The following is a 12,500-nucleotide window of genomic DNA, read 5'->3' on the forward strand; positions in this document are numbered from 1 at the left end:
TCACCAGACTGATTCCTGAGATGGCAGGACTTTCATATGAAGAAAGACTGGATAGACTCGGCTTGTACTCGCTAGAATTTAGAAGATTGAGGGGGGATCTTATAGAAACTTACAAAATTCTTAAGGGGTTGGACAGGCTAGATGCAGGAAGATTATTCCCGATGTTGGGGAAGTCCAGAACTAGGGGTCACAGTTTCAGGATAAGAGGGAAGTCTTTTAGGACCGAGATGAGAAAAACATTTTTAACACAGAGAGTGGTGAATCTCTGGAATTCTCTGCCACAGAAGGTAGTTGAGGCCACAGTTCATTGGCTATATTTAAGAGGGAGTTAGATGTGGCCCTTGTGGCTAAAGGGATCAGGGTGTAGGGAGAGAAGGCAGGTACGGGATACTGAGTTGGATGATCAGCCATAATCATATTGAATGGCGGTGCAGGCTCGAAGGGCCGAATGGCCTACTCCTGAACCTATTTTCCATGTTTCTATGTTTCTACGAGACCCTTCTTCAGACTGAGTCACTGCAGCATTTCGAGTTGTACTGTAACCTTCCTCCGTTCTGGTTATTGTTGATGGGCAATACATACCATTTTTGAAGGTGGACACAAAATGCTGGAGCATCTCAGCGGGCCAGGCAGCATCTCTGGAGAGAAGGAAATGGGCGACGTTTTCAGACTCCACCCGACCCAAAACATCACCCATTCCTTCTCTCCAGAGATGCTGCCTGACCCGTTGAGCTACTCCAGCATTTTGTGCCTATCTTTGGTGTAAACCAGCATCTGCAGTTCCTTGCTGCACAGTACAGTCTGCAGTCTCCAAAGACGTGCAGGTTTGTAGGCTAATTGGCTACGGTATATAATTACAAATTGTCCCTGGTGTGTGTAGGATAGTGTTCGCGCGCGGGGATCGCTGGTCGGCGTGGACACGGTGGGCAGAAGGACCTCTTCCACCTCTGCAACAGACTGTTCCAGCCGCTGCGGTCAGGCAAACGCCTCCGTTACCATGCAGTGAGAACGGAGAGGTTGAGAAGGAGTTTCTTCCCAGAGGCAATTCGGACTGTAAACGCCTTTCTCACCAGGGACTAACTGTACAGAACGTTTTTTTCCTTCTATTATTTATTACGTAAAATAATATGTGTGTTATGATTGTGTTTATAATTTGTTTGGTTGTTTTGTTGTTCCGTGAGCATTGCCACTTTCATTTCACTGCACATCTCGTATGTGTATGTGACAAATAAACTTGACTTGACTTGACTTGACTTGTTGATGTGCTGTATCTCGAAGATAATTTGAGTTTGAATTTCTCAACAAGATTTTTTTTTGTTTTTGTTTAATTACCTTCCTGGCAGTTCTCGCCCTTGAACCTGGCCGAGCAGACGCACGTGCCTGAGGTACACGTCCCACGGCCGCTGCACGCTGGGTCGATGCACTGGCCCATCGGCACGTCGCACTCCGCACCCTTCCAGCCGCTGTAGCACATGCAGTTGCCCTTGGCGTATTGGCCGTTCCCACTGCACAGGACGGGGCAGGCGGCTGCAAGCGCGCCGGCAGGAGCGCAGAATCAGACGCAGGCGGAGACGGAGACGGGGCAGAAAAACAGGCAAAGACAGAGACAAAGAGAAATTAGTGCTCTCACCTGCCACAGCCCCGTAACTTAGTCGTCAAATACACACTCAAACATCAATTATATAGCGAGAATAGGCACAAAATGCCGGAGTAACTCAGCGGGACAGTGGATATATTTAAGGCAGAGGTGGATAGATTCTTCATCAGTGCGGGTGTCAGAGGTTATGGGGAGAATGAGGTTATTAGGGAGAGATAGATCAGCCGTGATTGAACGGCGAAGTTGCCTCAAAGGGCCGAATGACCTAATTCTACTCCTATTCCTCATGACCCTATGACAGGCCACATCTTCTGGGGACAAGGAATGGGTGACGTTTCGGGTCGAGACCCTTCTTCAGACTGAGAGTTAGGGGAGAGGGAAACGAGAAGTATAGGCTCTGCTTTGTGCTGTAACTTCCCATACATTTAGTTTCCCTCCTCTCTCTGACACCCAGTCTGAAGAAGGGAGTTAGATGTGGCCCTTATGGCTAAGGGGATCAGAGGGTATGGAGAAAAGGCAGGTACGGGATACTGAGTTGGATGATCAGCCATGATCATATTAAATGGCGGTGCAGGCTCGAAGGGCCGAATGGCCTACTCCTGCACCTAATTTCTATGTTTCTATGTTTCTAAGGGTCCCGACCCAAAACGTCACCTACTCCCTTCCTCCAGTGATGCTGCCACTGCCACTCCAGCACTTTGTGTCTATCTTCAGCATAAACCAGCATCTGCAGTTCCTTCTTACAAGTTATACTGTGAGATTAAATACTAAAACATGAAATTCAAAATTAATAGTCTATTGTCTCTACTGTGATGGACTCATTTCCCTGGGCTTAATTTTGACGAATGGCAAACACATTTCTTTGAATATAGAGTTTAGAGGTCAGAGCTTGTAGATACAGTGTGGCAACAGGCCCTTCAGCCCACAGAGTCTGTGCCGGCCTTCAATTTCCCGTTCAGTCTCCTTGGCCATCTACTGCTGGCCCTGATTTGTTCTGGCCATTCCCTACCTCCAGTTCCCTCCCCTTTACTTTCAGTCTGATGTAGGATCGCCAACGTTCCCACTCCCAAATAAGGGGCAAAAGGTCAAGATAAGGGACAAATTCCCGACGGCAATTCGTCGACCGACTGGGCCGTGTCTGGGTGAATGGTGAGTTGGCCCCAGGTGCTGGACTGTACACAAAGCCCAGCCGGTGGGGCCAGCTGAGGAGTTTTGGCCCGGGCCTCGCTACGTGACGTTCAAAGTCCGGCGCCCCGTCCAACTCATGAACCGATGATCGGCCGGTGGTGGTGTCGGCGGTAAGCGAAGGTCCGAAGGTCGGACAGCTGGCCGGGCTGCCGACCGACCGACGGGGCCACAGGCGAGGAGCTGCTGCTGCACTCCATGGGCTGCACTACGTCGGGACGGGTGAGGCGGGGCCGGACAGTCCCCTCGACCCGAGTAGTAGCGGTCAAATACGGGACAAGGGCGGTCCCGTACGGGACAAACCAATTTGACTGAAGAAGGTTTCTGACCCGAAACGTCATCCAACACTAGTTCTAGATTCTCCCACTTTCTCATCCACTCCGTACACACCAGGGGGTAATTTACAGAAGTCAATTACGGGCCTGTCCCAGTTGGCTGTCATTTGCGCCACATTTATGCGTCAAATGTAAAATAGGTCGACGCATCGTTACACGCGACATCGTGTGTAAATCACGCCTAATTGTGCGCGTGTCGTCATTAGAATGCCCTGCGGCGCGCGGCCAGGCATGGTTACGCACGGTAACGTAACCATGCGTCACCAGGCAATACACCTGAAACGTCGGGAAGCCAGCGTGCGACACCAATGCGTCAGCGTGCACGCGCGATACATCACGCAGGTGGCGTGCGAAGATTTAGTGCAACACGGACTCCACACTCCTCCACGCCTCTCCATGCGCCCGACCCACGCTACCCACACGCTGCCCATTTTTGGAGGTCGCGCAAATGGCGGCCAAGTGGGACAGGCCCTTTAACCTTCACGTGTTTGGAATGAGGGACGAAACTGGGAACAGTCAGAGAAAATCCACGCGGTCACTGGGAGAACGTGCAAACTCCACCCAGACAGGACCCAAGGTCAGGATCGAACCCAGGTCTCGGGTGCTATGAGGCAGTGATTCTACCTGCTGTGCCACCCTACGGCCCATTCATTTTCTGAAATTAATTTTTGCCGAATTTTTTTTGCCCGAATTTTTTAATGTGCTTACGGTATTCATCCTTTCCAATACTGTTCCTAAATTTCCTCTAGAGGAAATCTTCATCAGATTGCATCATAGTTCCTCAATTCATGGGTGATAGGAGCAGAATTAGGCCATTTGGCCCATCAAGTCTACTCCGCCATTCTATCATGGCTGATCTATCTTTCCCTCTCAACCCCATTATCCTGCCTTCTCCCCATCACCCCTGACACCCGCACTTATCCCTGCAAATAATATTCTTCACTGTAAATGGGTCGATTGTAAAAGAGTCATAGAGTGATACAGTGTGGAAACAGGCCCTTCGGCCCAACTCGCCCAAACCGACCTACAATGTCCCAGCTACCCTAGTCCCACTTGCCTGTGTTTGGTTCATAACCCTCAAACCTGTCCTATCCATGTACCTGTCCAACTGTTTCTTAAATGATGGGATAGTCCCAACCTCAACTACCTCCTCTGGCAGCTCGTTCCATACACCGACCACCGTTACCTCTCAGATTCCGATTAAATCTTTTCCCTTTCACCTTCAACCTATGTCCTCTGGTCCTCAATATTCTGACTGATGAAGGCCAAAGCCTTTTTGACCAGTTTATCTACCTGCGACTCGACCTTCATGGTAGAGTTGCTGCCTTACAGCGAATGCAGCGCCGGAGACCCGGGTTCCATCCCGTCTATGGGTTCCGTCTGTACGGAGTTTGACCAGCGTGGGTTTTCACCGAGATCATCGTGGATAGGTGACGTTTCTGGTCTGGACCCTTCTTCAAAAGTAAGGTTCTGACCCGACCAGAAACGTCACCTATCCATGTTCTCCACAGATGTTGCCTGACCCGCTGAGTTACTCCAGCACTCTGTGAAATGTCACCTATCCATGTTCTCCACAGATGCTGCCTGACCCGCTGAGTTATGGTGCAGCAGCATCTATGGAGCGAAGGAAATAGCCAACGTTTCGGGCCGAAACCCTTCTGGAAATAGGCAACGTTTCGGGCCGAAACCCGGAAGGGTTTCGACCCGAAACGTTACCTATTTCCTTAGCTTCATAGATGCTGCTGCACCCGCTGAGTTACTGCAGCACTCTGTGAAACATCACCGATCCATGTTTCTCCACAGATGCTGCCTGCCCCCCTGAGTTTCTCCAGCACTCTGTGAAACGTCACCTATCCTTGTTCTCCACAGATGCTGCCTGACCCACTGAGTTACTCCAGCACTCTGTGAAACATCACCTATCCATGTTCTCCACAGATGCTGCCTGACCCACTAAGTTACTCCAGCACTCTGTGAAACGTCACCTATCCATTTCCTCCACAGATGCTGCCTGTGCCGCTGAGTTACTCCAGGCACTCTGTGAAACGTCACCTATCCATGTTCTCCACAGATGCTGCCTGACCCGCTGAGTTGCTCCAGCACTCTGTGAAACGTCACCTATCCATGTTCTCCACAGATGCTGCCTGACCCGCTGAGTTGCTCCAGCACTTTGTCTTTCAATGGTTGTATTATTTTGTGAACTGGGATGGTTTGTTCAGTTTAGTTTAGTTTAGAGGTACAGCGTGGAAACAGGCCCTTCTGCCCACCAAGCCCATGCCGACCGGCGATCCTCGCACACTAACACTACCCTATACACACTAGGGACAATTTACCATTTTTACCGAAGCCAATTAACCTACAAACCTCTACCTCTTTGGAGTGCGAGAAGATACTGGAGCACCCGGAGAAAACCCGCGCAGGTCACGGGGAGAACGTACAAACTCCGTACCGACTGCATTTTCCGGGGGGGGTTAGTTAATATGGCAGGATAGGTAGTTAGAAATAAAACCTGTGGATCAGAACACAGGCCATTTCATCTGTGGCACCAAGGTTATGCTTCATTCCAAATGCAGGCTGGCGGAGAATGGCAGGTGCCACCACACCAAGTGATTCAATGCTAATTCCAGTCAGACTTGAGGGAAATGATCGTGGCCGAGAGTGACAGCGTTTTGAATTCAAAGGCGCAGGACAATATAATTACAATGCGTTGTTTCGATCTGGAGTGAGTGCTCATTTGCAGCGAAAAATAATCGATTCTTTCGGTTTAAAGGGACCATTCCAAAGCTGCCAAAGACGTGAATCTTCGCCTTGCTTGCTGTGGGGTGAGTGAAGTCCGCCAACCTGCAAAGCTCCATGGCGATATTTCATAAAGAAATATGCAACCTTCAAAGTTATTTTCCCATGGAAATGACGTCGGAACATGTAGCACCAAGTTGCCATTGTTAAGAATAAGTGTTACTAAAAATAAGCGGATAGCTTCTACCACCACACGGTGTTTGCTGCAATTTCCGAATGGACTCTTTGTCTAAAAAAGAGGGCGGTGGAGGCCGGTTCTCTGGATACTTTCAAGAGAGAGCTAGATAGGGCTCTTAAAGATAGCGGAGTCAGGGGACATGGGGAGAAGGCAAAAACGGGGTACTGATTGGGGAAGGTCAGCCGTGATCACATTGGCCTCCTCCTGCACCTAGTGTCTATTGTCTAATGTCTAAAATGTAATGTCTAAAATATAAGCAAAATCGTTGCATTAGATTTGACACTTCGGATGGCTATTTCCACCGGTGATTTTTGTTTTTTGCCGACTGACCGGGTGGCTAATTGGACTTCAGTGCATGGGGGGGGGAGGAATATCGCGTCTGCCTTTCAAGGCAGTTTTTAGTCTAAATTGGGCACTTTTAACCTCGAATGTAACGTTGTACCAAGCACTGTTAATATGGGCATGGAAAAACTTGAGAGGAACCCACATGAATTGCCAAATCCAACCCTTAAGCTCCCAACGCCTACATTCGTAGTTTAGACATAGAGATACAACGCGGGAACTGGCCCTTCGGCCCACCGAGTCCGCGCCGACCAGCGATCCCCGCACACACACTAGGGACTATTTACAATTTTTACCGAAGCCAATTAACCTACAAACCTGCACGTCTTTGGAGTGTGGGATGAAACCGGAGCACCCGGAGAAAACCCACGCGGTCACAGGAGGGAGAGCGTACACACTCCGCACAGACAGCACCCGTAGTCAGGATCGAACCCGGGTCTCCGGAGCTGTGAGGCAGCAACTCTGCCGCTGCGCCGCCCCAAATGACCATCTCCCTGCCCTCCTGTGCCACACCTTGCTTGCGTCTCTTTATATGTTTACTCTTCAGCTTGCTCCACGACAGTGGGCAAAGTGGAGGACTGACCTGCGACTTTGTGGAGGCCCATTTTTTCTTCACACGTGATATTGAGCATTGAGCTCAAAACGTTTATGTGATAGGAGCAGAATTAGGCCATTCGGCCCATCAAATCAGCCCTTCCATTCAATCACGGCTGATCTACCTCTCCCTCTCAACCCCATTCTCCTGCCTTCTCCCCATAACCCCCGACACCCGTACTGATCAAGAAAAGCATTTTACATTGGCTATCCTTGCATCATGCAGGAAATTGGGACTAGCTTAGACAGGGGATCTTTGCCGGCATGGGTGTGTTGGGCCGAAGGGCCTGATGTCATGCTGTACGACTGTATGGCTCGAAAGGCACCAATCAAAAAGGCTTCTCCAGCATAAGCGCTGGAGGGCGGGCAAGGTGGCGCAGCGGTAGAGTTGCCACCTCACAGCACCAGAGACCCGGGTTCAATCGTGACTACGGGCGCTGTCTGTACAGAGTTTGCACGTTCTCCCCGTGACCTGCACGGGTTTTCTCCGAGATGTTCGGTTTCCTCAGCCACTCCAAAGACGTGCAGATTTGTGGGTTAATTGGCTTGGTGTAAATGTAAAAATTGCCCCCAGTGTGTGTAGGATAGTGTTATGGCCCTGTCCCACCGTACGAGCTAATTCAAGAATTCTCCCGAGTTTGCCCCTGATTCGAACTCAGAGAATTACGGTAACGGCCGCTCGTAGGTACTCGGGGCTCTCGTGGACATTTTTCAACTTGTTGAAAAATCTTCACGAGCCTACCGCGTTTCCCGAGTACCTGCCGTTAGCGTTAAGAGACGTCCCGAGCTCCGGCGCACCCGCTACGTACATTCTACGCGCTTACCACGAGTTTTTTTTTTTTTTTTTTTAATCGGGAGAGCTCTTGGGTAAACTCGGATAGTGGGACAGGCCCTTTAATGATTACAGCACGGGGGATCGCCCTACAAGTTGGCGTGGATTTTTTTCCCCTTGGTCCGACCTGCCTGCACTCATACCATAACCCTCCATTCCCTTCTCATCCATATATCTATCCAATTTATTTTTAAATGATACCAATGAACCTGCCTCCATGGGAGCTCATTCCACACCGCTACCACTCTCTGAGTAAAGAAGTTCCCCCTCATATTACCCCTAAAAGACAGGTCGGGGATCCGCTGGTGATTGACTGTTGTATCTCTAAACTAAATGAACACAAGGAAGAGAGGTCTCCCAGGGGGGATTGGGGGGGGGGGGGGGGGGGGGGGGGGGGGGGGGGGGGGGAGGGGGAGGGGGGGGGTGGGTGGTGCATAGAAGGAAGCGCTTAACCAAACAACTTGTCATTAACACGCTGTGAATTATAATTGATTTTGTGAATAGCAAATCGGATTTTTTCTTAAACTGAACCAAAGGAGACTGAAGTGAGTTAAAGACATGACACGTGACTGACCCTGGGGAGATCAACAGATTCAAACACACAGCTGTTTAATTAAACTTTCAGTGAAGTTGTGTGACAGGTTTTTTTTCGCGGAGCTTTTGCCCGTGATTGATGTGCATAATAATCTTATACGCCTCGAACTGAGCTGAACTGCAGTGACACTTCAGTCAGGCCAACTCTTTCATTTACAAAGATGTGTCACCGTGCAATTGTTTTCCCTTTGTTCCATCTGCTAATGGTCTGTGCAAAACCCAGTGGGCCAAGTGTTCAAAAGGACACAGAGTGCTGGAGTAACTCAGCGGGACAGGCAGCATCTATGGAGAACTAAGGAAATAGGCAACGTTTCGGGCCGAAACCCACTAAGGGTTTCGGCAGCCGACACGTAGGCCTATTTCACAGAGGTAACTCGGGCCGGTCAGTTGCCTATCTTTCCTTTGCACCACAGACGTTTCTGGGCCGAAACTCAGCGGGTTTCGGCAGCATCTGCCTATTTCCAGAAGGATTTCGGCCCAAAAAGTTGGATAGGTTCCGTTTCACAGAGTGCTGCTGAGTAACTCAGCGGGTCAGGCAGCATCTCTGGGGAACATGGATAGGCGACGTTTCACAGAGTGCTGGAGTAACTCAGCGGGTCAGGCAGCATCTGTGGAGAACATGGATAGGCAACGTTTCACAGAGTGCTGGAGTAACTCAGCGGGTCGGGCAGCATCTGTGGAGAACATGGATAGTGTAGGTGACTTTTCGGTTTGTATCCTTCTTAAGAATGAAGAAGGGTGCAGAAATGAAACGTCATCCATCCATGCTTTTTCAGAGATGTTGCCTGACCCGCTGAGTTACTCCAGCACTTTGTGTCTTTTTTGTGTAAACCAGCATAAGCAGTTAATTTAGTTTACTTGAGAGATAAAGCGTGGAAATCCTACACACCGGGGACAATTTACGATCTTTATCGAAGCCAATGAACCTACACAACTGCATGTGAGGGGGGGATTCAGTGGAGGTGATGTACAGTTGTGCCAATGGAGAGTATCCCCCCCCCCTCCCCCACCGACTGCATTCAAGGACCCAAGCAGTCGTTCCAGATGTGGCAGAGGTTCACCTGCACCTCCACCAACCTCATCTATTGCATCCGCTGCTCTAGGTGTCAGCTGCTCTACATCGGTGAGACCAAGCGCAGGCTTGGCGATCGCTTCGCTCAACACCTCCGCTCGGTTCGCAATAACCAACCTGATCTCCCGGTGGCTCAGCACTTCAACTCCCCCTCCTATTCCCAATCCAACCTTTCTACCTTTCTGTCCTGGGCCTCCTCCATGGCCAGAGTGAGTCCCACTGCAAATTGGAGGAGCAGCACCTCATATTTCACTTGGGTAGTTTACACCCCAGTGGTATGAACATTGAATTCTCCAATCCTTGCTTTTTCCCCTCCTTCTCCTCCCCTTCCCAGCTCTCCCACGGCCCACTCTCTCCGCCTCTTCCTTCTTCTTCCCGCCTCCACCCCCCCCACATCAGTCTGAAGAAGGGTCTCGACCCGAAACGTCGCCTATTCCTTCGCTCCACAGATGCTGCCTCTCCTGCTGAGTTTCTCCAGCATTTTTGTCTACCTTACAGTGGTGCCAAGGTAGGTCTCATCAACATGGGAAATGCCTGACCGTAAATAATATCAAGGCAATTAATACAAAAAGAAGAACCTACCCTTGTGATTAAACTTAGAAAAATGTCATTGTCCTTGATCCATAAACCAACAAGAACGCACAACACTAATAAAACAGCAACTCAGCATGAAAACCAATATCTGAGACAATGATGTTTCGTACACAAAGCTAGGACCAACTTCAGCAGACAATGGCGATATTTCCTCTTTCAAAGTAATGCATTTATTCATTGGAAAGTATCTGAGCTTTGGGTCTTTGGCCAAATGATCGGACAGGACACTTTAGATTTCAGCGATACACAGCATGCGGGAACAGGCCCACTGATTCTGCGCTGACCAGTGATCGCCCTGTACACTGGCTCTATCCTACACACGCTCGGGACAATTTACCGAAGCCAATTGACCGACAGGCCCGCACGTCTTTGGGGTGTGGGAGGAAACCGGAGCACCCGGAGAAAACCCACGCAGGTCACGGGGAGAGAACGTACAGACAGCGCCCGTAATCAGGATCGAACCCGGGTCTCTGGCGCTGTGAGGCAGGAACTCTACCATCGCACCGACGTGCCGCCCACAAATAGAATTAAAATCATTTGTTTTGGGCACTATTTTCGGCCAGTCGCTGCCAGGTTAAGTTGCTGCAAGGCACGACACCCAGGGCTGTTGAAGAAACTAAAATGGTCAGCTCTCTTACAACGGAAATTACTTCCCCATCACTCTCTCAATTTCTCCTAAAGGGTGGCCACGGTGGCGCAGCGTTAGAGTTGCTGCCTTACAGCACCAGAGACCCGGGTTGGATCCTGACTACGGGTGCTGTCTGTACGGAGTTTGTACGCTCTCCCCGTGACCTGCGTGGGTTTTCTCCGAAATCTTTGGTTTCCTCCCACACTCCAAAGACGTGCAGGTTTGTAGGTTAATTGGCTTGTTGAATGTTAAAATCGTCCCTGGTGGGTGTAGGATAGTGTTAATGTGCGGGGATCGCTGGTCAGTGTGGACCTGGTGGGCCGAAGGGCCTGTTTCCGTGCTGTATCTCTAAACTAATCTAAACTAAACTGGAAAGAATGACTTTTCCTTCCCCCTATGCCTCCCTGTGTCCCACCTGGCTAACAAACAACCCTTTTATATTCTCCTCACCCCTCCACTCCCTGCCCCCTCTCTGTGCTCCATCTGGGCCTTGCACCTAGTTCTCCCCTCCCCCACCCCCCTATCTTCCACAAATATTCCTTCCTCCAGCTTCACTTCTCTTATCCTTATCTCACACCTTGTCTTTGCATCTCAGGCCCGAAACATTGCCTATTTCTTTCGCTCCATAGATGCTGCCTCACCCGCTGAGTTTCTCCAGCATTTTTGTCTACCTTGAGTTCTAGTTCGAGTTGAGTTTATTGTCACGTGTAGGGAGGTACAGTGAAAAGCTTTTGTTATGCAAACTAACTCTGTGAACTTGCCCTATCCCAAAAGAGACTTCAGCTCCCTAAGGAACTTTAGACAGACCAATATCAGCGATAGTTGAGAGAAGTGTCTCAAGAGGTTTAGGGGAGAATGGGGTTGAGTTGGAGAGATAGGTCAGCCATGATGGAATGGCATGGTGGTCTTTTGATGGGCCGAATGGCCTAATTCTGCTCCTGGAACTTCTGAACTTCTGGGGAGTGCAGGGGAGAGATAAGTCTTTGCCTTCCATCACAGCGAGGAGGAGATGCGCTGTGATGGATGTTTGTGTAAATTGTGTTGTGTCTTGGTTCTTTTTCTTGTGTGTATGACTGCAGAAACAACATTTCGTTTGAACCTCAATGGGGTTCAAATGACAAATAAATTGTATTGTATTGTATTGTATTGAAAGTCAGAACTTATCATTTTCACCATGGAATTTTGAACAGATCAATGCAATCAATGGGGATTTTATTGGTGAAATATTTCTCTTGCTTGCAGTGTCTGTCAGGGAAGGTTCAATCATGTGCTCTACACAACTTCAACGAGAAGTTACCACAACCAAAATGGAGCGTGAAAATAAATATCCACTTCACCAATCTAGAATTGAATATGCAGGAGATCAGACACAAAATGGTGGAGAAACTCAGCATCTCTGGAGAGAAGGATTGGGTGACGTTTCGGGTCGAGATCCTTCTTCTTCACCCTGAAATGCCACCCATTCCATCTCTCTAGAGATGCTGCCTGTCCCGCCGAGTTACTCCAGCATTTTAGTGTCTTCCTTCAGTGTAAACCAGCATCCGACACATATGCAGTGGAGTGTATGCTTTATGGCCCTGTCCCACTGTACGAGTTCATTCCAAGAGCTCTCCCGAGTTTGCCCTGATTCGAACTCGGAGATTTACGGTAATGGCCACTCGTCGGTACTCGGGGCTCTCGTGGACATTTTGCAACGTGTTAAAAAATCTTCCCGCCGTTACCTTCCGTTAGCGAGTCTTCCCGAGTACCTGCCGTT

At 49.6% G+C, this 12,500-nt stretch overlaps 1 protein-coding gene across 1 annotated transcript in view; it reads right to left on the minus strand.

The window, feature by feature from the left end:
• The window catches only part of LOC129701385 (teneurin-2-like), a 372,354-nt gene that overhangs the window by 133,783 nt on the left and 226,071 nt on the right, over positions 1–12,500 (minus strand). Inside the window, exon 7 of the mRNA XM_055642523.1 lies at positions 1,333–1,527. Coding sequence (XP_055498498.1) covers positions 1,333–1,527 — 195 coding nt within the window. The remainder of the gene's footprint in view (positions 1–1,332; positions 1,528–12,500) is intronic.

Source organism: Leucoraja erinacea, chromosome 11, assembly GCF_028641065.1.
Source record: "Leucoraja erinacea ecotype New England chromosome 11, Leri_hhj_1, whole genome shotgun sequence".
NCBI lineage: Eukaryota > Metazoa > Chordata > Chondrichthyes > Rajiformes > Rajidae > Leucoraja > Leucoraja erinaceus.